The 26452-nt window shown below is 44.6% G+C and overlaps 1 protein-coding gene across 1 annotated transcript; it reads right to left on the bottom strand.

The window, feature by feature from the left end:
• Nucleotides 1–1419: 1419 nt before the first annotated feature.
• LOC144108054 (vitellogenic carboxypeptidase-like) lies at nucleotides 1420–25199 on the bottom strand. The gene is made up of 4 exons (XM_077641335.1): nucleotides 25110–25199; nucleotides 23870–24200; nucleotides 21874–22053; nucleotides 1420–1463 (listed from the first exon to the last, which is right to left on the bottom strand). The coding sequence occupies exons 1-4, from the start codon at nucleotides 25197–25199 to the stop codon at nucleotides 1420–1422; spliced, it is 645 nt and encodes a 214-aa protein (XP_077497461.1).
• Nucleotides 25200–26452: the final 1253 nt, after the last annotated feature.

The raw sequence follows: 26452 nt of genomic DNA, 5'->3' as shown, positions 1-26452 counted from the left end.
CCGCACCCGGTGCATAGTCAGCGAGGAAGAATTTCGGCTGAAAATAAGTTTCTCAGATTATCCGAAGATGCTTCAAGGAAGCAGCCCAGATTTTCTTTAGGTGTTCCAGGGAAGCAACCGACATCCGTGCACTTTTTTCTTCGACATCAAATTCCTTCTCTTCTGCTCTGTTCGACTAGACTGCTTGCGCACGCTCCACTGCAATAAGCTCGAACTCTGCGATGAGGCTCCTCCTGTTTTCGTAGTCATCGCAACCGTTCTTCAAGAAGGACTACGACACCTATGCCGTTATTCATCCAGATTTTTCGTATGTCGTCTCTAACCCAAGTACTGAAAAGCAACCACTGTGAGTACCGCCAGCAGCATTTGGTTGCGTATCAAAGCCGATTGCATATCAGGGCTGATTTCGCTATGTGATTTTGCACGGCAAAATATGGCAATCGCAGCCGGGCCCCGTTTTGTTTTTACTACGACAGCCTCAGTACGCTTCCTCGCGTGTGACAAACGATCTTGAAAACTCAAGTCATGTAAAGTCCGCATCGATAGATAGTCCGCACCGCGCGAAATTTCATCTTTTAAACATGTAAATTCCGCTGACTATAGTCCGAAAAACACGGTATATCGGAGGCGGTCGGCGCATGTATGAAATTCGAGGCTTGAGCAAGCGAGAGCGTGGCGCACATGTCAGTACATGACAGATAACGGTGCTCGCGCGCGCCGGAAGCGGCGACTGTTTTACAACAGCAGGGCCTCGCTGAGGTAGCCACCCTAACCGCACGGCTCACACCGACTGTTTTCTTCACGGCTTGAGTCGCTGCATGAGGGAGAGCGAGACACATGAAGATGCACGCTCCTTTTCGACGCCTGGTGCGGGATGGCTCTTGACACAGAGGCGCGTGCCCATGCGCTTCGCAAGTCTCCGTGAAGTCAACGCTTCTGCGTGAGTAGGAATACGTCATCAGTCCTACGTACATCTTTGTCAAAGACGGCTCTCACGATGAGGCTTGCCTTGCAGATCAAGAGTTCACTGTTCGCTCTTAACTCAACAGTAAACTTCATATGTAGCCGCCGCGGTAGTTGAGTGGTTAAGACGCTCAGCTGCTGGCCCGAAAGACGCGGGTTCGATCCCGGCCGCGGCGGTCGAATTTCAATTGAGGAGAAATTCTAGAGGCCCGTCTGCTGTGCGATGTCAGTGCACGGTAAAAAACCCCAGGTGATCGAAATATCCGGAGCCCTTCACTACGGCATCTCTCATAGCCCGAGTCGCTTTGGGACATTAAACCCCCATAAACCATAAACCAAACTTCATATGCAAGACGCATTCGAATTTCAGAATTCCGCATGGTTACAACTGCTCACTCACTCTGAAAACGTGTCGCAAGGAATGACCGTCTTGGCAGTCAACGCACAATCTAAGCGTTAGCCCTTTTTCCAGTTGTTCCTTTCGTCCAGGGACCCCGGATCTGGGGGGAGGGGGCAAGGGGGGCGGCTGCCACACCCCCTCAACATTTTTCCAGAGGGGACAGCGCCCCCCCTCCACCCAGTCTCCAATTGCTTGCACTTGGGTCAGATTTCTGACAATCGAAACACTTCAGTTCTAGGACTCTTTTAATTCAAAGCACAGTGGAGCTGAGCTACTTGGCTTCGTAGCCAGTTGTAAATCATTTCCTATATGAGTAACCTAAACCAGTGATGTCCCAACAGATGTCGGCTGTCTGACCCGTGCAAATGATCATGGTCACCACAATTTCAGCAAACTAAGCACAAACTTTTTAACTAATTGATCACTCCTCGTGCACACATCTATAAAGCTGCCTATTTCAGATGGTTTTATATTGCCGTGAATCTTTGCACCATTTGATCGTTCGCATTCAAAACCGCCAGCACACGGCTTTATCATTTTGTTTTGTAATGCTAGATGCAACCAGACTTACCTCCATTGATCGTGGCCATGTGCAAATGCTTCCACATTTTTCCAGATTGTTGTAGTTGCTTTTGGTTCTTAATCTCGAAGGTTCCCTGCCAGCTTTAAATTGAGCGCGGCCAAGAACTGCATGCATTCAGTTTGATGACCGCCCAGCGCGCTTGTGACTATTGCCGCCGCCGAGTCATTCAGTTCTTAGTGGGCGGGAGTCAGCACCTTAAACAGTTTCTTTTGGAAGCCTTTTCGTTTTCTTCCTGACTGCTGGAGTGTCGTCACCACAACGTGACAGTTTGCATCAACATTTGAACATTGAAAAATAAAATAAAATAATAATAATAATAATAATATAAAGTTTATTAAGTAAATGAGCATTAAATAAATAAACAACAAAATAAACTCGAAGTCTTGCCCCCCCCCCCCACTGAAAAAAATTCTGGAGACCCTGCTCTCGCCGTCACTAGAACAACACCTCATTATCTAAAACAGCTGATTTTTCACAAAGGCCGATGTGGGAGTCAGTTTCCTCGAGTTTTTCAGGAAGGGCGTCGAGTATATGCAAGGTTACTTAAACGCAAGAGAAATGCCGGTGTTGAAAAGAACAAACAAGTTTTGATGCCGTCTTTTTTAGAGTGCAGCTCCTATGCGCTCGTTCATGGCTTGAGCCGCGTCGCCGTCGGTGTAACCGAGCGCCAGGGGAGGGGAGAAGAGCGAGGGGAGCGTGATTGTGCCGGACGAACGAAAGTACCGCCGCTCGCTCATAGATGGCGCCACAGATTGCGTTAACAAAGCACGCTTCAGGTTTCAGGATCTTTCAGGCTGTAACATTCGGAATCGGCAGCTGGTATTTTTTGACACTTCATTTATAATTTCAGTTTATAATCTGAGAACGACTAATTATGTCATTAAAACAGATGCTTCTGTGTCTGCCACAGCGCTCGTCTGTGTGTCTTCCTTCTGTCCGTGTCCAAGTTCGCGCTGTTCTTCAGGAAAGTTATGTCAGTCGCTTCTTAGCATTAGTGCATGTTGTAATATTCGGCTTTTTGCGTAGTTGTGTTGCCGTTTTGTCGTTACGCCCACCAGGCCACTTCTAGGCGACCACTCTGGATGGGTGCACAGAGGCACTCATGTAGGACATAGGATTGCAATGGAGCCTGCTGTTGCAGAATTTTCATTGTGCAGTCTTTATGCTTCCCGTAAACTACCCATGGACTGCGTTAAGAAATTTCAATTAGGGTTGGCGAGCTCACATGAGACAATGACCGCGACACCATTGTGCATCTACACACTGCAACTTCCACTTGACAGGACACGCCATCATGTGCGCACTTCACTCCACTACGCCGGGCTTGTTTGAAGTATGGCCTGTACATAAGCAGTAATTCCACTACTGATACGACGCTGAGGCTGCACTTTTTCATAGGAAACTCTAGCCCATTATTTACGCTTTTGAGGCACGTTAGCGGCCTCCGTCAGAGAAATTTGCAGTGAGTGCAAAAAGCTAAATTTCATTGTTGCCTTCTTTTTGTCGTGAGCACTAGAATAAGCCATTCGAGTTGACACAAACGATTTGGTTGGAAAAACCTTTAGCTGCAATAGTTCTATGTGATGACATTCTTAAAGCATCCCTTAGCCCCCTCGTATGCCCCCAACCCCGCGCACACACACACTCGTTCTCTGTAGTCGGCGATAAATGACATTAAACGAGTAGATCGTGCAAGCGTGAACATTTGCAAGTTGCACCGTTCTACGCAGCGCACTGCCCTTACGAACGCAGCGCGAAATTAAGGTTCCTTTTTCTATAATGGATTATCTCTCAAGTAGTCATGACGTAATAATTTAAGCGGAGTGCGGAAGTCAGCGCCTGCACAAACTAGCAAGACCTCTAAAGAAGTCGGTAAGCGAAACAATATTCCCGAAGACCAAGTCCAGAGAAAACTGAGGAGAAAATTGAACTCGAAAGGAATAGCTGAAGCTGCTTATGCGGCAAGGCATGGACGCCCTGGGTGCTTAATATGCGAACCCCGAAAAAAATGTTTCCTCACACTGCCGGCTTCTGTAACGTGTTGAGAAGATACGCTTTCAAGACCACATCGCTCGTGAAGCGGTCTAGTCTCCAAGACGTTTCTGGTTGTCAACACAGGAGTGAGGTAATAAATAAAGCACTTATCAGCCTCCTGTATCATCATTGAGACGGCAGCGGTGGTCAAGTGGTCTGAGCATCCGCCTCGCATGCGGGAGGTTCGGGGTTCGATCCCGAGTGCCGCCGGGAACCCACCGGTGACACATGAGTACAAGCTTTGCCCTGGTCTGATGCTCGGCTTATTTCGGGTGGAATTCTTTAATAATAATAATAATAATAATAATAATAATTGGTTTTGGTGGAAAGGAAATGGCGCAGTATCTGTCTCATATATCGTTGGACACCTGAACCGCGCCGTAAGGGAAGGGATAAAGGAGGGAGTGAAAGAAGAGAGGAACAAATAGGTCCATAGTGGAGGGCTCCGGAATAATTTCGACCACCTGGGGATCTTTAACGTGCACTGACATCGCACAGCACACGGGCGCCTTAGCGTTTTTCCTCCATAAAAACGCAGCCGCCGCGGTCGGGTTCGAACCCGGGAACTTTGAAAATAGGATTTTGACCCCACCTTGAGTGCAGTCGGGGACAAAAGTCTGTGGACCACGTGTTCCTCTAACGTAGCCGGTAGCTCTGCCTTTAGCCGGCGGCTGGAGACCACATTTATGGACGTGAAAGTCAAAATATCGTTCTTACACCTCCACAAGTGTGGTCTCTAGTCACTTGCTAATAATAGAGCTATAATAATAATAATTGGTTTTAGGGGAAAGGAAATGGCGCATTATCTGTCTCATATATCGCTGGACACCTGAACCGCGCTGTAAGTGAAAGGATAAAGGAGGGAGTGAAAGAAGAAAGGAAGAAAGAGGTGTCGTAGTGGAGGGCTCCAGAATAATTTCGACCACCTGGGGATATTTTACCTGCACTGACATCGCACAGCACACGGGCGCCTTAGCGTTTTTCCTCCATAAAAACGCAGCCGCCGCGGTCGGGTTCGAACCCGGGAACTCCTGATCAGTAGTCGAGCGCCTGAGCCACCGCGGCGGGGTAATAATAGTGCTATCGGCTTTGTTTTAGGAACACGTGGTCCAGAGGCTTTTGTCCCCGACTGTACAAGAAAATACCTTGTGCCATGGCGCTCTTTTGCCGGAGATGCCCTTGCACCAGAAAAATTCATCATCATCATCAGTACTCATCACTGAAAACTTCACGTGGTTCAACGAATAGAAATTGAGCCAACAGTGCGCTTTTTCCAACCTTTATTTCGTGCTATGAAACAAACTTCAAGGTGCATTAAAACGAGGGCTGCGCGTGACGTTCAGAATAAGACAAGGTGGCGTCATCGTAGTCAATGTTATTAAGGAAACGATATACAAGATCGTAAACAGCGTCACAAGTGTCCAGCCCCATTGAGTGACCTGCATTCAGTACGAGGGCATCCACAAGCTTCTCACTCTTTTTTACGTAGCCTGCCAGCTTCGAAGGGGCCGAAAAAGTTTTCCACGGCTTCCTCTGAGCACAGTGGTACTCGGCCGAACCATCCCAGTTCAGTTTAGTCATGAATCTCTCGTAGGTAGCGGGAGCAAAAACGTTGTCCATTTGCCCGTACATAAGGAGAACTCTTTCCGCGCCTAAGACTCTCTTGACTTCACTTGTGATGTTTAAAAAATCGTTTGGAGCCAGATAGTACTGAATCAGTGGTCTGTTACTGTCAAGAATTGCACGGGGAGATACGTGAAGATCCTGCTTCATACCAGTGCTGTTGACCAACTCTACATACTTCCTAATCTGGCTTGGTTCATCAGTGTGAAGTATGCTACCTTGATAATCATATCCTGTCAACTGTTTGAACATGCTTTTGTTGCCGGCAACTTTCATGTTACCCACGGTCTGAGCTAGAAGAAGAGCAGCCGCCGTCTTGTTTTCCTTGGATGTATTGACGATCAGCTCGAACCGCTCAGCAAGCTGTTTGCGACCTTCTGCATTGATTAGTCCAAGTTGATAAAGAAACTCGTGGGACTTGAAGATACTTTTTTCAATCGGGACGAAGAATCCAGAGCTAAGAATTAGACCAGACAAACTTTTCCTCCTCATCCCAGCTTGTCGAAGGCGCTGTGCTAAGGAGATAGCGGCTCTCACTGAAAAAGAAAATCATTTGGAGTTAATATTTCAAAATTATTGACAGCTGCAGCGTAAAAACTCGTATCAGGCATTGGAAAAGGTGATTTGGCCTTTAATATTTAAAGAGACGCCGCAAGTTGTGTTTAGTTCATGGTGTTCATGTATGAATATGGTGCTGAACCTTGAAACAATGTCCGCCACCATCCGACGCTATCGTGTGTCGTTTGAACTTTCCTTTGTCTCGTTTTCGTCCTTCTACTACATGAAGGTATAAACTTCTTTAAAATTCAAAGCACACAACGATAACGTTCCGCAGCGCTATGCTTTCATAACTCAAAGGGACGTCGTAGCCAGCAGTAGACCTTGATTACTTCGTAATCATATAACCAAAAAGCAGTCAGTCTGAATTTATATACTGACTCTGTTCATTAGGGTATTTGCATTGGCTAAATCATTGCTGAGAAGTTTACATCTTACTAAGGGTAGTTCCCACGTTTCCTTCTTTCCTGACTTTTTTTTTCTGGGAAGGTGTCACTAACAGAATTCTGTTCACGGCATTCGAACAGGTTTATGCGTATAATCTTTCCTACGAGGAAAGGTCTTACGAGGCCTCTATTGTCTATTTTGTGACGTAAAAAACAAACGCAGTATATCACTTGGTTTCGCCTATCCTTTAGAGCTTCTCACGTTGAAGGCTAACCCAAACAGTAACTGCTAGTTACTGTTTGGGGTAGCCTTGTGTGATACTGCCATTTCTACAAGCGATGAACAGCCGTGCGCTCTACAAGTGGCAATCACTATCTCGTTCCGGCAGAGAACGTAAAGTGTTCGCTTTTTGTTGAAGTTTTGGCATTCGAAGAAGACAATCTCATATACAAACATAGTTGTGAAAAACCATGTCCGTCATTCTTGGAAAAATTTTTTTTAAATTGAAAGATTGTAAATTATTGTTATGGAAATATTGAAGGTAATAATCCATTCTTCCGATGTGTACCACAATGTTTCTTTTAGAGCGTTTCTATCAGTCGCATCTAGCAGTTAAAACTGCCATAGAAAGCCAATGGCGAAGGCTTCTGACAACAGCAAGAACGTTAACAGCGCAAAAAAATCCAAGCCTGCCGATGCGAGACCTGCGAATATCTTGATTGTTATAGTGAGATGTCTTACAACATATTAAAAAATTGCGTTCATAAACAGGTTCCCGTTAAGAAATGTTTTCGTCCAGAATTTCCGGGTACAAAAAATGCACATTAACCTTTATTTTAGAATTTTAGGGAATTTTAAAGCTCAATTCGCGGATGAATCGGAGGGTTTTTCAGTTAAAACAAAAATTCTGCATATCATGCCATGAGCGCTAACAAGTAGCTCACATAACCATTGCACCTTTCACCTGAATTAGAAAGACCATGCTGTGTACTGTCCGCTCACTATTTTATTATACCCAAATGATCCATAGAGTAATTAACTGCTTGATATGTAGCATAAGGAATCAACATTTTCCCGGTCTTAACGCCAGCCCTATTTTCTTACCTCCGTAACTTTCTCCAGCTATGTAAAGAGGCGTGTAGGAATATTCAGGAAAGAGCGAGAAAAATTGCCGAAGAAATCTTTCCAAGTCAACAGCTACATCCTCCAATGTTTTTGACAATACGGATTTGCTTTCAATGATGCTGAAGCCTCCTCCTGCTGGGTAGTCGACGTATAGTATATGTGCGTCTTTCTGAAATGTACAGCTTCGGTTGTACAAGTTCCCCTCTGCGTCGATGCCAACGGGGCCGTTCTCGAGGAACTGGCCAAAGAGGCCAGATTTCCCGGGCCCTCCGTTAAGCCACATAATGAGAGGGGCTTCCTTGGGTGCATTCTGAAAAATGTTTACACGTGTAAGCGTATTCACTCACATGGAACACGGCACGAATAATCAAAACACTGTCTAGTCAGCGGAATGTCAGAGAAACTATAAACAACAAAATTTTAGCCTGGAGGGAAAAAATACAGCAAAGTTTTGATGCTCTTTAATGGCTCGAATTGCCAATGACTAGAAGAAGATGCATATTTTTGGGACAGGTACAAAAAAAAAGGCACACTCTCCGCCTTAAGGGTACGACACGATGGAGTTAATGGGTTAATGATCATATTAGCGGAATTGGACATTTTCGACTGTACATTCAGAGAACTCTGGGAAGTCTGACATCACTCCTGGCGCAGCGGTTAAACGATGCGCCACTGCCCTGCGATGGCAGATGCTGCCATAGGTGGGATTTGTGCGACCCGGGTTGCTCTTCCCGATCAACCTGTCGCGACCAATGATTAATTTAACTGCCACCTGTCACAGTGGGCAGGTTGTGATGGCGCCACAAGGTCATGTGACCTAGCTGGCTCACCTAAGTTGCTTCTCCAGAGATTTCTCGCTCACAACGCCAACGCCGAAAACGCCGGATTCTCTTCAGAACGGGAGCCTTAACGCTGTCGCGTTAAAACAGCCTGCATCTGAGCTTGCTGCTCTGATCGCCGCTTAATCGTGCCAACTTTAATGGCTCGTAGTAGCGCTTATAGCACTAAGAAACCGCTCTGGCTCGAGTGGTCTTGTTTGTGAAAACCACGCGCGGCGTTATTACAGCGCGCGCTTTGGATCCAAGAGTTCGCCGCGCAGAAAAAGTGAGCGGCGTTTCGCCCTTTGCAATAGTTGTATCGTCACGTTTCGCTTCCAATGCACCGCGCCACTAGCTTCTCATGGCTTCCTCTAAATTCTCTGATGCATACCAGCACGCTGGTTCTCAACGAATACCTGCCAGAAAAACAGGCAAGTTTTCATTCAGGTCTGGCCCTGCCTTCCGGTCGACGGATTCGGCGACGACCTTCCAGCAGCAGCAATGAGGTCACCGTGACCACGATAACGAAACAATAAAATGAAGGAGCTGTCGCCGCGTGATGCGAGACGTGTTTCAGCTTGAGCTATGGCGCCGATCATGCGTGTGTACCGTGATCATGGCGATGCGAAGCGTTTGACCGGTCATCTGACCCACTGAATTAGTGGCTCACATTGTGATTCATACGTCACATGTGACAACGACAATCCGTTGTACGACTGTGGTGATTACATCACAGAGAATAGTTACGTGACAATGATGCCATCTGGTGCGCACTACGCGATAGCAGCACAGGAAGCCGATAACAGCCGACGCTGTTTATAAATATTTTAAAATCACTGTACACATAACTAAACAATTCAGTCTTACGTCATCTAGCTACGCGGGCGGAGCGTCCGTTTATAAGAGTCCAGGCATATACGGCGCAGGACGGGGCGCCCGGCCGTCTGGCGCGCTTGCTCCTCGCGGGGTTGCTTCGCTTTGTCACTGTTGTAGCTGGCGCCATCTACAGAAGCTCCTTGTAACCAGATGTACCCGTAAAATGCGTTGTAACCGATAATTTATTTCGTAACGTTAAATATACGCAGTTTTGTTAGAAGTGTGCTTTACACAACGATGATGTGTTGCGGCTCTCTAACTTTCACTCAGTTGCCAACAAAAGTTCTCGCAGCGTACAGGCAGGCGTGGAGAGCGTTATATATATGTTCAGCGGTGCATACGTGAGATGAGCACGCTCCCATTCATCTTTGCACATCTACGTACCCCCATATTACACTGCAGCATATATCATTCATTTGCCCTATAGCGGCTGGGACAAATCCATAATCTCAGTCACGAAGTGAAACAAATCTTCACCGGCCTACCTAATCACGAGACCTTCAGCGAACCCTACACGCACCCAGCAATAAACGTTACGTCGGAGCTCGCTACGCAAGGCGCACTTTGTTCAGATGCACGCACGATAAAGTACTGATGACGTCTGTGACGTCATCCGTTTGCCATGCGAAGCCCCGCCTGAGCCACGGGCACACCCCCGATTCCGTTCTTATTCGCTATCGCTGTTTTGAAACTCCTTTACTTATTAACTTAAAAATTGTAAACTACAAATAAGAGATCCAGCTCCAAGAAATGTAATACGGGCATACCCCATTGAACATCGAGAATCCTTTGGAGTTCTGATCTAGGAAAGTTTAGGATACCCATAGAATAGTTCAGTGAAACGTTCTTGGAGCTGCCGAGATTGGTCATCGAAATATGATTTTAAGAAGAAATAACAATTCAGAATAGAACTCGCTTCAAGCCATCGCAGCCGCATTGGTTGATACCCTTGTGCACGTGCATTCGCTGAACTCCACGTATGGTTTTTGCAGAGAAGGCATGCGTTAAGAAATTGGCATTTATTTTGAGGCTTTTACCCAACTCTATTTCTGACCCGAGCGACCAGTAATTATATGACGTACATATAGGGTTAAAGCCCTTTATTCTCCTTGTGTTGCAACACTGACCTTTCTAATTCCTAATTTGACTGGACGCGTCAAAAGACACGACTTCTGCGCGGAATAAAGGTTGAATTTTAAAAAATGGCATTGAACTAGCATGGTATTTCCCTCAGTTGGTGCTGAATTGCTAATCAAGTGCGGGGTTTTTACGTCCTGTGTTTATTTCTTTTCCTTTTTCAGTTACCAGCGAAAAATTAATGGCGGATTCTTCCTTGGAAGAAAGAAATACCACTGTAAGAAAGAAAAGTTCCCGAAAAGTCTTTGTCTGCAACGTTAGCAGTTGCAGCTAGAAAATCAAGAGAGCGACGGTGGCTTGAGATGTTATGCTATGCTATACTAAGCAGATGCTGTGCATATGCTATGCAGATGCTCTGTATGGCCAAGCTTCTAAATGGAACCGGGCAGAGGTCGTGTCAATACTCCGCAAAAAAAAAATTGAATAACTTCATATGGTTGATCCTCTGTTCTTTCTTCCCGTGTATACTTCTCTCTCCTCCCCGTGTTTTCATCCACTTGATGGCATAATAATGATGGCAAATTAATAAAGCGGAACAGCCCACTATATTGTTCATTAGAACCAAAGTAAACATTAACTAGTTCGCTTTTTCGCGTCAGGATAGCATGAGCTAGCCCATTTCGAATTATGTGTTGTAAAGTTTCGAGCATTATACAGGGTGCTTCACCTAAGACTTTGCACAATTTTTAAAAATAGGCTTTTTGAGTTAAAAGAGCGCTTTTTTCGGCATAGCTCTGTCAGCGATGTAGTACACCAGAATACTGCTAAGACGTTCTAACTAGCAGACTGTTAACACATTGAATAGTGAACTTTTTAAGTGTTACTGTTAGGCTCTATAAATATTGAGTGGCGTGTAGACCACCATAATTAATATCCATATCAGTTTTTAAAATTTGTAAAACACGGTTAACCTCGAAGCTGTGGCCCAACAAATTCTGGCTACATCGCGACAAAATACATGCGCTTTTAAGATGCTTGCAGGCCAAGCAACCTCTCCAGTGCACATTACTCGTCGAAATAGACAAAATTTGATCGGCCACAGCGCCGAGGGTAACCACGTTTCTGAAACTCTATAAACTCATATGTATATTAATTACGGTGGGCTACACGCCTTTCAATAATTAAGAAGCCTAAGAGTAATAGTCAAGAAGTTAACTATTCTGTATTAGTGAACCAGGCTGCTAGTTAGCAGGTCTTAGCTGTATTCTGATATACTACGCCGCTTGCAATGTTATGCCGAAAAGAGTGCTCTTCTCACTCAAAAAGCCTGTTTTAAAAAAATATGTAAATTCTTACGTGAAACACCCTGTATATGTGTGAAATGCGGGCTAGGATACATTTTCTTGATTCTTTTTTTTTTTCAATATAATCTATGTATATGTGCGAAGTGCATTGCAAGTTGTTGCGACTACTTCCTTGAGCGTTGTTTTGTGCGCATATCAACTAATTTTTTATACTTTCTCCTCATTATAAGCTTGAGTGCTTAGTTAACTAAAGGGCTTGGGATTCTCACTATTTTCATGAGTATTTTCTTTGTCTGATAAATACATGCTCCTGCAATTTTTTGGGTCGCAAACACCCCAAACCCTCCCCCTCCCCATGTACAGCCGCGATGGAAATAAATGCGAACAACGAGGTGCCTACGCATTCCGCTGTTCGAATTTCTTTTCATCGCGCTTTTACCTGGGTGGTCAGCAAAGACGTTAAAGTCGTCCTAGAATGTGCCATGTCCGACTTTAGTGTCTTTTTACTACTGCCAAAGTAAAAACGGGATGAAAAGAAATGTTACCTGTTCGCATTTCTTCATCCAACCGCTCGTCCAGCTCACTATAGCTTAAATGTCTCCTTAGCCTTTCTGTTTTCACCTTTTTCCGCTTTCCCTACCCTTTTATACTCCCTTCAGTCACGATTCAAATACTTTAGAAGTGTAGTTAATTCTATGTTTAAGCAACTCTCGCTGCGGCAATCTGCAGTGGCTCGGCCACATGTATATAGTGCGCGCATTTAAAAAAAATTCAATAGTAGACCTTCCCATGATATGTTGTTACTATACAGGGCGTTCAAAATCAGGCTTTTATAATTTTCAAAAATTGAACCATGAGCACGTGACCCAAAATATGCCTGAACAAGAGTTAAAGAGTATGCGGACACAAAGTGATATAATAATTGCCGTTGTTGATCTCCAAACTACCTTAAATCTCCTAAATATTTTGGCCACAGCTGTTGGCGCACGAGTTGGTTCAGAGAACCTGGCGCAGTCGTATTCCTAAAGTATTTTATTTGGTAAAACTCACGCAATGCGCCAGTGTTCCGAGATATAATGCTCCAAATGTCTAGTTGAGTCCGCGTAATAGCGCACGTTATTACGCGACATGGAAGGATGACAGCGTTAATTGGAGATACGAGAGGGGCCTTTGTCCTGCAGTGGGTGTAGTCAGGCTGATGATGATGAATAACACATGTAAGACGGTGATAACCAGAGCAGAATCTCTCCCGCTTTGACGCTGCTGCTCCATATTGCATTTCGGGACTGCCAATGGCGTAGAGCAATAGGCCAGGCTGATAACTGTTCACCTTTCGTTTTCGGGTTGTGAAAATGTGGAAACGCGGTAGCTATCACGCCCCGAAGCCTTCACATGAATCAGTCCGAACTAGAGTATGAAAGTAAGAATTTAATGCTGTTAATCGCCGATTTGATCACTTTCAGTTTTGTTGCCATGGGGACGTACTTACCTCCTACGTTGCTACCACAGTATTTAAGCCATCGGAATTGAATTTCTACTCCGGTTATTCCTCGTGAAAAAATTCAAAAAGAAATGTTGCTTTGTTTTCATTACAAAAAAAAAATTGTGATATTTAAATGTACAACAAGACACGCATTGTTCCGGGTCTTTCAAGCGATTTGTGTCGTACACTTTGACGCAACCTGATCACTCTGTTCTTCACATATCCATTTCTTTTTTAGCGCTAAAGTACAGACTGTGAAGGTGCTTCATTCGCAACGAAAAGCTAAAGTTCTGCGTCGTGACTTTAGAAAAATGCTGCGCTCACCTTTGGTGCCTTTAGCAAAAGAAAGTACATGTGGCTCTTTTCTTGCACCGTGATATAACCCGACTGAGCTTCCACTCCAGCGTGTTTCATAAAGAAATCAACCTTGCCGATGCTGGGGACGTTGGGAAATCTATGGAGAGTCACAACAAAAATTTGACAGGGTTTCAAAGTATTCAAACCGAGTAGATATGTGAAACCATGCGTTTAACCTGGTTGGCTCGTGGCTTTGCTGGGTCGTCGGCACGTCTGGCATCGATATTAGACTCAGGCTAAGCTGTGGTCAAGGTTATGCTGGTCTGATCTTTTCGCGCCGCAAATGAAGTTGATGAAGATGACGATGTGCAGTGCACAGCGCGAGAGTGTGTTGCAGTTTAACACGAGGCGTGATAGGTTGCGGCGATAGCATAGTTCTGATCTGCTCGCGCCGCCGCGGGTTCGAAACCCAGTCGCAGAAACATTTTATTTCTGCAAGGGTTGTTGCTATGCTAGGGTTGAAAACTAAACATTTTGACAGATTTGCCTGTCTCGATAGGTTTGATGAATTATAATAAACTGTTACTGGGGCAGTGGCTAGCGTCTTTAAGTATCCTTAAAGTCTTTAAATATACTTAAAAACAATAGCTACAGCCCCCAGTCACCCCTGAAGGAGAAGCCGAGCCTTGTCCGAAGCGTCGGGTTTGAAATTTAAATAATGTTTATTGTTGGAGATGTCTAAGAGTTTATTATATGCTAGGTTTGGCCAAGGTCACCTTCAAGGCCACCTCCTGTTGTCTACAGCTGATGCAACGCTCCTCCGAACTAACCCGAGCTTACCCGAGTTATTCCGAGGCTTCACACAAGATTATTGGTCGGGACAGCGTTAAGTAGTGCTTTCGCACCAAAATCTGAATATATTTATATCTGATGGCAGATATGCTAGTGTGACTCTCTGTTTAACTAAATAGCCTTTACCGAAGAGTTGGAGCCCGCTCATAATGCAAGACTAAGCATTTAAAAGAGAGCAATGCACCGAAATATGCTTTCGCCAAAACAGATTTTCTAATATATTGCACCTTTATATATCCGCATTCCTTCGCTATATCTGCCGGGAGTTTATGTGGTGTTTTAAACTACTAATTTTACATTAAAACATGGCGAATCACGTGGACACACTTTCACCTTTCTTAAGGTACAATTTAAAATTGAAAATTGGTCTTGGGGAAAAGGAAATGGCGCAGTATCTGCCTCACATATCGTTGGACACCTGAACCGCGCCGTAAGGGAAGGGATAAAGGAGGGAGTGAGAGAAGAAAGGAAGAAATAGGTGCCGTAGTGGAGGGCTCCGGAATAATTTCGACCACCTGGGGATCTTTAACGTGCACTGACACCGCACAGCACACGGGCGCCTTAGCGTTTCGCCTCCATCGAAACACGGCCGCCGCGGTCGGGTTCGAACCCGGGAACTCCGGATCAGTAGCAAAGCGCCCTAACCACTGAGCCACCGCGGCGGGTAAGAAACAAGTTCTTTTTGTCCATTTAGCATGCTCGTATACTTACCGTCGATACGACAAAGCCACCACCACAGACACACACTGGATGAGCCATGGAAGGAGTCGCATTGTGACTGCCTGAAATGCAACAGATTCAGTCTTTATGCCGTGTCTGCCGGTTTTACGTCTTCTCTGACTGTCAATTTATACTGTTAAGTAAGGCCATTAATCTTAAACAAAATGCACTCACAGTTTTTAGCGTGCCTTTAATCAAATCTGATTTTCTCGCTGCATTGTGCATAACACGTTAGTGGCCGTGAACTTGCATGTTCTTGTCTTCACGTGTGAGCGTTAAACCCACACATTACAACAGCGCAAATGTCCTTCAATACTCCCTCCCTTTCTCATTACGCCTAATGGCGCTCATCTTGAATAAAAAAAAAGTGTCCGAGACAGATTTCGGCATTACTAGGGTATGCTAAAATCTTGAAACCCTTGCACCTCATTAAACCGCCGTCATTTTTATAGTCGCTGTTTTCGAAATATGTGGTCTTTCCCAATGTCGCCAGTCTAATCACGACCGCAACTGTATATTTTGCCTAATAACTCTTGTCTCAAAGAAGGGAGGGCAGATTTGCATTTCCCAGAAATGTCAGGCGTAAACTGAAAACCCGTTTTTTTTATGAGTCTCATAAAGACTCTTAAGCGGTGCTGTGAAACTTAGGCGCACCCTTTTTCCACTGCGTATCGTGATTTGGGCCTTTCGGCATGCACTTAAGGCAGCTTTAGGATACCGTCTTGCCTCATCACAATACTGCTATCTTCCCGAAAAGCTATTTCATGCGAGAAGAGGAAGGCCTAATTATAAGTCTCATACGCGTCATATATTCTCATACGCTCATATATAGTCTCATAGGCGTCGTATTCGATTCTTTTACGTCAGCGAAATAAACGCAAACTCAAATAAAATAAAACATTGATAAATTATGATTCATTAGTAATTCGTGAACCGTTTTTCAGACAAAATACGTACATGGAGGTAATGTGACGACCATAGAGCTAAAGCGGCGACTGTACGCTCATGTACACCCACTACACATTCTTGCTGCTCGTTGGTCTCAAGGTAAACGCGGGCATTAAGGTAACCGTGGGTATCGTGGTAAGGCGTCTTAATAGGCACCTGTCGCTCTGCGGATCAAATATACAGGGTGTGATAACCTGGCAACAAAGGTCTCTTGGGATCACGTTATCCGAACCGGTGCCATTGGGGCCGCTAAAGATAGCGTTTCCGCAAAGCTTTTTTTTTTTTCTATGAGCAAGGTGCTCTGAAGTGCGAAAATATTCTCCTTAAAAAGATCTGAATGCTTGCGAAAGCTGTGAGTCTTTTATATGGTATCGTTTTTTGAGCAAGAAGTTTTACCACTAACACGATCATGTTGTTCTAAGCGATACTACGATGGACGCGGCAGCCAAGAAACCGGGACTTACGAACAGCATTCTGACACTGCTCTTAATAATTCCGGGCGCGCAGCGCAATCATATTTCCTGCACAGATTTCAGTGTTTTTTATTTGTATCTTTTTGAGCAGAACATTTTGGAAAAACCAGTTGACTAACCAAACCCATTAGGCACCTATGACAGTATCGTGGTGGCTTCAGAAATGGTTAACAAAACTCTTCATGCTTTGCCTTCCTTGGTCAGATTGGCCGCTAAACAGTAGTGCCGTCCAGTGGTTTTGACTTGGAACAAATAAATAAATAAAAGGACCCCATCAGCGTCTATGTTTTGTGCATGCGCACTGCAAGATGAACCGCTACTCGCTCCAACAACACCGAGCAGATAAAAATCCCGGGTGTGTTAAACCATTTATCACTGTCAGATGTCGCACCTACTATTCGCAGTGCTGCCACCAATAAAACAACTAAAAAGGGAAAAAGTGGACAACTTGAAGATAGCCTCAGCTAGTAGATTACTGCGCTCTAGCGGCAGAGATCATAGCAGCCATTGTCTGAACACTGATCACAGACCACAATAGATAAAACAGAACGGTAGAACCAAAAATTATTATGTAGAAAAGTACGCTTATGCCCAACAGTGTTGGAAGAGAACAGCAGTTTACGATAGGCAACGAAGCGTTAGAAGAGGTAAGGGAATACATATACTCAAAGCTCGTAGTAACTACAGATCCGCACCACGAGAGTGAAATAATAAGGAGGGTAAGAATTGGGTGCAATGTATTTTGATGGTACTCACAGATCATTATTGGTAGTCTGCCAGTATCTCACAAGAAAAAAGTATACGACAGCTGTAACTTACCTGTATTCACCTATGAAGCAGACACGTGGAGGCTGACGAAAACTGTTGAACTCACCTGGGGACAGCTCAGAGAGCTATAAGAAAGCTTGGGCCACTCTCGACCGAGCCACTATCTGTATCGAGTGCGCACGGACTGTGCCTTTGCGCCGGTACAGTTGCACAAAATTCATTCACCGTGCCACCTCGCCTATGTATGTGTGTACACTGTACTGTTGGGGGTGATGTGAACCATTTCGTTTTCGCATGCCTGCGTTTTTCTGCTGAGAGTGAGACACTCCTGGAAAACCTGAGGAGACTGAACGTTCCCATGGGCGACGTCTCACGCATCGTGTACCCTGAGATCTATCGTACTGAGCGACTATTAGTGTCACGACCACTACTGACGTTTTTGGAGGAAACTGGTCTTATGGGTCAGTGGTAGGTCTCTTAAATCAGTTACTCGGGCTTAGTGAGTGCCGACTGGCCCTTTGTAAGGCTAATCCCGCCTGTATATTTGCACCACCACCACCACTCTTAAGAGTAACGAACTGGATTCCAAGAGAAAGCGTGCGCAGCAGAGGGAAGCAGGAAGTCGGGTGACCGGATGAGATTAGGTAGTTCGAAGAGAGAAGGTAGCTGCAGTTGGCGCATGACATAGCTAATTGAAGAGATATAGGAGGCTTGGGCAGGGCATGTAATGCGAAGGCAAGATAACCGCTGGTCCTTAAGGGTAACGGAGTGGATTCCAAGAGAAAGCAAGCGTAGCAGGGGGCGGCAGAAAGTTAGGTGGGCGGATGAGATTAAGAAGTTTGCAGGCAAAAGGTGGATGTAGCTGGCAAAGGACAGGGTTAATTGGAGAGACATGGGTGAGGCCTTTGCCCTGCAGTGGGTGCAGTAAGGCTGATGATGATGATGATGATGATGATGATGATGATGATGATGATGATGATGATGATGATGATGATGATGATGATGATGATGATGATGATAGGAGGGTCCTTTGTTCCGCCGTGACCGTAATTAGGCCGATGTTGATGCTTAATGGTAGCGAGGATGAAATCGGGCTGTAATAAACCGCGAAGCCTCTAATCTTGGTGAACTGTTCGGTAACGTATTTGCTCATTTTTATGCCGGTAGCGCTAAAACTGAAGGGCTGAGTAAAGCCCTTGAGTTTATTCGGACATTACTATCTTACAACTTTTTAGCGAGCCTAGAAATTGTTGGATAAAAACTGAAATCATTCGCAGAAGTTTCTCTTTCCTCGGGCCGAAGAACTTAATCGAAATCAATCCGGAATACTCCACAGCGGTGACTCTCTCTCTCTGTCCTTTCCCCCTCTATTTCATCCCTTCCTTCATTTCGCGGTTCGTGTGCCCACCCTTAGTAAGCTAGTTACTGCGCCATTGCTCTCGTCATAAGCAACTTATGCTATTATTCTTGATATAATTATTGGTATTATTATTATCATTATTATCAACTTCATGTCATCAACAATACACTTTCCATTGACCTATGAGTCGTATATTCATAGCGTCCACCATTCCAGGCTTGCGAGCCCTAATGTGTCTCTTGTAAAAAGTTTTAGCGCGAACAGGTACAGATCACAAGAAAGGCGACACACACATACTGTTGGCGCTAATGAGGCGTAATGAACGCAAAAATCTCGCCGCAGTAATAAATGTTGGTCGTGCCAGCTACTGGGAGTCAAACGTTTCAAAAAACTAGTTCATTTTCCCAGAGCAAGGTTACGTAACATCGTGGCGCTTCAATTTAGCTCTCCGAAACGTTCTGGAAACCTGTTAAGAACGGTTAAACTTATTCATTTCGGATAGAGTTAGCATGAAAACCCCATTTCATCTCAGTTCAAGCTATAGGTGGAGACACAGACTGAGTTCTTGTTTTGGGTACAGATCCGCTTCGGTTAACAAACCCTTAGGGCAGCGCAAAATCCCACATAATTGCCCCGCTAATTTAATCCACAGCGCACCACTAAACCGACTACGTAAATTCAGTGCCCTGAGGAAAAAGCTAACGCCTCCTCCTGTGAGCAGCAGTCCTTCCTCTGAGAGAATATCGAGGCACGGATGCCAGAGCGATCTTAGAAGTCGGCGATAATGTTTTCTGCGCGACTCGGGGAGCACGTGTTTTCTTTGCTCACTCCTTGTTTTTTCAAAGGACGCTATTTTTTTTCAGTGATAATGAGCTTATATTTTAATCACTATATCTTGAAATTTTTCTCTTTTTCTGGGCGTCACCTTCTGAACGTTGAAAGTTGTCCTCTGTAGATCAGCTTCTGAAGGCTGTTGAAACTTGTTTACAATACTCTACGAGAATTTTATTGAACCCGAACGGACGGAACATTACAATGCCCAGCCCAAATTACATCTCTTGTCATCACAAGAAGATAGCGTTCAGCTGTCTGCTTTTGCGTTTACAATGGTTCGCACTTCGTTGGCAAGTGTCTGATTGTCGCATGTAGAATGATTGTCCGTACACTTCTAAGTGGAATGCGTAGAAAGATTTCAACATATTTCGTTATCATGTGTCTGCAATGCTCTTTGACCCCTTTCCTTCAGAGCGCAGTGATACGTGTGTGCCTTTCTACAGAGCGAGTCAGCCCTATTGAAATCTTTATTGTAGGATATGGTGATGATGCACGTTTACTAATCATGCTATGAGAGTATCTGCCACGCATGCGCCGACCTGTCTCATATTCGGAGGTGTCAACTCCTGAATAAACTATTTGTAAGTTGCGCTTGTCCTGTCGTCTTGTCTTAATATGTGTCGCCTTTTTTTGCTCAAATAATCTTTCATGGCGTGTCAAACTGAGACGATTTCTTCAAAACAGGAGTACCTTACCGAGAAAATTATGCTGTGGTGATGGGATCGGACGCAAGAAATGCTCCGCAGAGCATTAATTCCTCCAGAGCATATGACATAGTACGCGAGTGACTCCAAATTTGCAAGACAAGTGGCCGTCGCTTGAACGGCAGTGTCCATATTTCACGCTGATGGCTTTGTGTTCACGCGCTCTTTTTTCAGTTTCTGGTTTAGGTGAAGTGAAAATTCCAAAAAAAATTCAAATTCTTTCTTGTCCCTGCAACGTCCATTCATTAAGCCTGCCTGCATCATGACACCACGCATCGCCCACTTTCTTATTCTTTGTCCCCTTGTGACAAGGGCAGACGTGCATAGCATTCTGATCATACTTCGGGAGTTGTACACGGGAGCTTTTGATTGACACATATGAGAACGAAGCTTACACCACTTCACTCAATGAAAATCTTCCCATTTGTACTCTCCGCAGCTACACTGGTCTCATCCCAACTCTTTGACCCCGCAAAGTTAAGAGGCTCCCCATTTTAACACTTCCCATGAGACGCATTGTGGGTGTACCCAAAGTGTGGTCAATTAAAATTCAGAGATCGCAAGCACTATTTTAGGTACTATTACAGCATCACTAGACGGCAGGGGCCTTTCTTATACTTCCTTCACTACAACTGTTCTGCGACCAGCGCCATTAGAGTTCATCTACAATGAACTGGGCTTCAAACAATATTTTTATAGGCCCAGAGTAGCGGCTTAGTGGCTATGGTGTTCGGATGCAAAGCCTACGATCGCAAGATCGACTCCCTTCAGCGTTTCGATGCAGGCGAAATGGAAAGACAGGCGAGTGCTATGCGATGTCGGTGGGCGTTAAAGATTCCCAGGTGTGTGCAAATAATCCGGAGCCGTTCACTAAAGTGACTTTCATAGCCCATACCCACCTTTGGACGCCACCCCCCCCCCCTCCTTCCCCTCCCCTCTATATAAAAAATATCAAATTCTTCTGAGTGTAGTGCTAGAAACAGTTATAAACTTTATACTCGAAATATCTGCGAAATTCACTTCACAGAAGACAATCATCAGTACTGCAACATTTCAAGCTCTATTTCGCGTCCGCGTAGGAGATGCCGCTGATGAAACGATGCATTAGATCGTAGACGGCGTCACATGCATCGAGCCCGAGGAGATGTCCCGCCTTAAGCACAAAAACGTCCGCTAGTGTTCCAGCTTCTTTTACGTAACCCGCCAAGTCATGCGGAGCCTTGTAAGTTTGCCACGGAACTCTTGGTGCAGCCTCAAACATAGTGGAACCACTCCAAGGCAGCCTGCCTAGATATTCGTCAAATAAAACAGCTGGGAAGATGTTGTCCATTTGTCCATTTATAATCAGGACTCTAAAGTTGTTCAAAACACTTTGGAAGATGTCGGTAATGTTTGTGAAATAATCATTTGGAGCCAGCGCAAACTGAATCGCCAGTCGATATTTCTCCAGACTGGCTGCCTGTGGTATATGTAGGGCATTCTTGAACTGCGTCGTATTCACGTATCGCTCGTATTGTGATACCTGGGGAGGTTTGTGAGAGTGGAGTATGCTTCCCTGATCACTGTATCCAGTCATATTAGAGAATACACTCGGCTGGCCACCAATTTTGAAATTGAAAAATGTCCCAGCTAGAAGCAAGGCGGCGGCGGTCGTATTCGATTCTGCTGTTTTCCTGATCAGTTCACAATGGTTTGCTAGCTTTTGGCGACCTTTATCGTCCAAAAGCCCGAGTTGGTACAGAAAATTGGGAGACTTCAAGATGCTTTCTTCTAGAGGGGTCAGAAATCCCGCTGACAAAACAAGGCCACTGGGGCATTTTTTGCCACTTTCTTGCGTACGGTTTGCTAGAGCGACAGCAGCTCTTGCTGAAAGGAAACAAAAAACACGATGACAATTAGGTATTGCCAAAAATGTAACAAAAACTCTAATACGGCATTCTGGGCAGACAAGGGTGGAGAAATCAGGAGCCCGCTATGATTCCTGATTCTTTACTGTTTGTTTTATTGAAAGCGGTGGCTCAGTGGTTAGGGCGCTCGACTACTGATCCGGAGTTCCCGGGTTCGAACCCGACCGCGGCGGCTGCGTTTTATGGAGGAAAAACGCTAAGGCGCCCGTGTGCTGTGCGATGTCAGTGCACGGTGGTCGAAATTATTCCGGAGCCCTCCACTACGGCACCTATTCTTCCTTTCTTCTTTCACTCCCTCCTTTATCCCTTCCCTTACGGCGCGGTTCAGGTGTCCAACAATATATGAGACAGATACTGCGCCATTTCCTTTCCCCAAAAAACCTATTATTATTATTATTATTATTATTATTATTATTATTATTATTATTATTATTATTATTATTATTATTATTATTATTATTATTATTATTATTATTATTATTATTATTATTATTATTATTATTATTATTTTGTTGTATAAATCTCGTTCTTGTTGTGTTTTTACGCCTAAGTTGTAATGAGGATTTGCTCATTTAACCACTGTTCGCGTTTTTACTTTCTGTGACATCGCCCCTACGGGCGATTTGTAGTACCATAATAAATAAATAAATGAATAAATAGTACGGAGACCAACAGTCATCGAAAGCAACTATTATGCAACTAGCAACCCTCCAGCAAAACAAGAAACCTGTGCCACGATGCTAGTGCGGATTTAAGGGAAAGGAGGCGGCGCACCCCCCCCCCCCTCTTTTTTCAGCGCGCATTTTTTAATGTCAAAATGTTTGGCTCCTAATTTTAAAAATTTACTACAAAATTCATTGCAAATTACACAAAACTTAGTACCCCTCGAAATCATCCCTACTTCTTTTTCTTATTTGCTTCTTATAGTGTCATAGGCATTATTGGATTTCCGCGTGTCTCTCCTCGCTCTCAACATAAAGAGAACTTTCCGTATGATTAGCTGCCGCTGAAGGACCCTGGGGCAGAATGCATTTAATGACTGCCCCCTCCTGAGCTCCTGTGGCACAGGCCCGTGGCCCAAGCTGATGGTCGAGCCGCTGTTCTGAAGAGGCTCGAAATACGCATTTTCGCTAACGCCACCCCATCTTCGTTACCACCTCGCTCCTAGGATGACCTGGACCTCGTTAACACAAGTGGCTCATTGTAGGGAGTGTCCTCTGCCTCATTTACATATACCTTGTGGCTCAGGCCCTTCTGGACAGCATTGTCTGTGGGCATCATGTTAAGGTGTAAGCTATGACACGTTTTTATTTATGAAGTTTTGTGCAAGGCCTGCCTAAGGGAAACCTTGTGAAGGAGTCTTAAAATTCATCTTGCATTAAAAATTTTGTCTATGCCGCATCCTGCGTACTTCAAATATCCCCCTTGTGAGAAACTGGATGTTCAGGTTTTGCTCACAGCAATACAGTGGCCTCAGCTGTGTTGCTGTGGGACAGGCTACACACGCGTTTTCTTCTAAGCGATGCTAAATACATAGCTAGTTATCATCGAGCGCCAAATTCAATGCGATTACTGGTCTCAGTGAACAAGGACAGACAGGCAATATGCGCTACGTCCCATTGTTTCATCTTTTACATTCGTCTTCGTTCTTGGTGACCCTTTAAAGCACACACGTTACTTTCTTTCGCAGTAGCACCATCCGCTGGAGTGAGATAATAATAATTGAAAACCAGAACCCTATACGTAGAAGATAACACAACGCAACATTTTCTTACCTCCATAGCTTTCTCCCGCAAAGTAGACGTCTCTCGATTCGAACTCTTTGAACAGCATGTAAAATTGCGTAAGGAAATTTTGAAGGTCATCGGTCACGTCCTTAAGTGACCTTGAAAGTACAGATGGGTCTTCGATGATACTGAAGCCACCTCCCGCAGGGTAGTCTACGTAGAGCACGCTCGCGTCCCTCTGAAATGCGCAACTTCGGTTGTAGAGCCTTCCTGTAGCGTCGAGGCCAAGCGGACCGTTCTCGAGAAACTGCCCAAAAAGACCAGATCTTCCAGGGCCTCCTTGCAGCCATAGAATGAGCGGTGCCTTCTCGAATACACTCTGTAATTAAGTTGCAGTTAAGCGTATACACTTTGTTTTCAAGGGAAGAAAGGAGCAATTAAAAAAAACGCCGATACAGACACCAAGCGGGTACGATGCCTGCACATAAAGGTGAAAAATTACGCCGTGAGGACTTTTTGAAATAAAAGATGAGCATGACACAAAAGCATATTTTGCATGCAGGTTCTGCGATCAGATGGGCACAGAGCGAGGGGATAATCATCGTCATAGTTAAAAACAAATAAGCACATTTATTACTGAAGTTAAAGTGCATTTTCAAATTGAGAACTTAGAGCCAGTCGCTTCCCTAAGCTCTCCTATTCGGTCATATTGTCGTAGTAAGTCTTTGTTGCGAGATGTTCACAATTAAATGTGCAGCTCAATACGCTTGACTAAGCATTCAAAGCGGTGGTGATCGGTGCAGAATTTTTGCATGTGCCGTTGCTTCTCTATAGCTCGCCGAAAGTGACAGGTAAGCAGTTATCAGCTTGACCTATCTTTCTGAGTTTTCGGCAGCCGGAACATCACAGCTACGTCACATCATGGAGGAACTTCGCGTCGACGTCTTACGTGCGTGACTGCGCGGATTGAGCTTAGAGTGAAGTTCGAATATTTAAGAACACAGACTGGATACGAAAAATAAGTGGTTCAAATTACGGTCCCTGGGGTCGCGTTGCTGTACTGATCATAACAAAATAATGATACATCTTCTGCGGCAAAAAGTGCGTCATCAAGATACACGGCACAAAATATTTGCTAGGCAAGAACACGATCCAAAATGCTCATATCGTGCATCTTATTGAGGAGATGAATCAGTCAGGAATCAAAAAGCAACTGAATTGAGTTTTTGCATTACGCACAACTCTAGAAGCAAGCTGCGCGCAGTTCGTTATCACATTTCGCCCTCACCTCTGGAGCCTTGAGCAGGAGGAAGAACAGGTGGCTTTTATTCCGGACTGTGATGTATCCCGAATGGGCATCAACGCCAGCGTGTCTCATGAAGAAGTTTACCCTGCTTGCATTAAGGGCTTGCTCAATTTTGTTTTCTTGAATATACTTGCTTAGGAACAGGCCATTTGACCCTTGACTGAAAAGGAGAAAAACAACGGCCTGCTTTTCTGCTTTGTTTTACCTGCGTGCAACAATCAACGCTGTCACTCTCGCAAAATATATAAAATAATCATTTCTTTTTACTGAGAGCCGCCGCGGTGTCTTAGTAGTTATAGCGCTCGTCTACTGATCCGAAATACGCGGGTTCGATCCCAGCCGCGGCAGTCGTATTCCAGTGGAGGCGAAATTTTAGAGGCCCGTGTTCTGTGCGATGTCAGTGCACGTTAAAGAACCCCAGGTGGTCGAAATTTCCGGAGCCCTTCACTACGGCGTCTCTCATAGCCTGAGTCGCTTTGGGACGTTAAACCCCCATAAATCAAACTAAACAAAACTTTTTTTTTACCGAGAACCTGTCAAGGAAGGCATTCCCGGAGTTTTATCACGCGAATATTGCGGTCATTTTCGAATTTACAAGCCACACATGCGTTGTGTTTCTGTAGAGTACTGCAAGTAGCACTATACTGCACTTAGCCTCCGAAAGAAAAAAGTTTCGCCGAATTGTCACTTGAGCTGACGAATCCAGTAAGCTGAAATACACAGGCTAATCACGAGAGCTCTTATCTACAGATTTATCTATAGATTTATCTATAGATCTATAGATCTATTATCTCTCATCTATAGATTTGTGAACAAGGCCCCCGTAAGCCGGGGCCGAAACGTCATCCTTTTTAACGATTGGTCGGCCCTTGAAGATGTGTATAAGAAATTGTATAAGAAGATTTGTATAAGAAATTGTATAATGGCGCTCAGCGAGATGCAAGACTGTGCGTGCAATATCGTAACCTTCCAAGAACTTCATAATAAGGGGCACTAATAGGTTGCGCTATTATGACCAGTCTTCACTGCATTAGGCTCGATGAGAAGAACATGTTTTAGCCTTTGACGAAGCTTCATTTTGCAAAGTGAGTCTACGAACTGCTTTTGCTTCACCAATGTTCTTTTTAGAAATGTGTCTTGCTTCGCGGTATAGTTTGGGATGGAATTGGCGCCACACATTGCAAGGATATCTGAAAGCTATACTTTAACGCAAATTTATCAGAAATGAAAATTTACCACTAATACAGGGAGATTTCTCACTCCATTCAGCCAATGCATAAATTCATATCATTAGTCCCCTTTTGGGAACCAATGACATGAAATCA

This window comes from Amblyomma americanum, chromosome 10 (assembly GCF_052857255.1).
Source record: "Amblyomma americanum isolate KBUSLIRL-KWMA chromosome 10, ASM5285725v1, whole genome shotgun sequence".
Lineage (NCBI taxonomy): Eukaryota > Metazoa > Arthropoda > Arachnida > Ixodida > Ixodidae > Amblyomma > Amblyomma americanum.
This window is presented reverse-complemented; position numbering and strand designations above follow the sequence as displayed.

Bases quoted from the DNA above. Each gene is read 5' to 3' on its own strand.
- LOC144108054 (XM_077641335.1), bottom strand. From the start codon at position 25,199: ATGAGACACGCTGGCGTTGATGCCCATTCGGGATACATCACAGTCCGG. The intron at 22,054-23,869 runs GTAAGAAAATGT...GTTTCCTTTCAG, and splicing joins TGCGGGAGAAAGCTATGGAG to CAAGAGCTGCTGTCGCTCTA. The intron at 1,464-21,873 runs GTGAACTGATCA...CCCTCCCCCCAG, and splicing joins CCAAAAGCTAGCAAACCATT to ATCCGGGGTCCCTGGACGAA.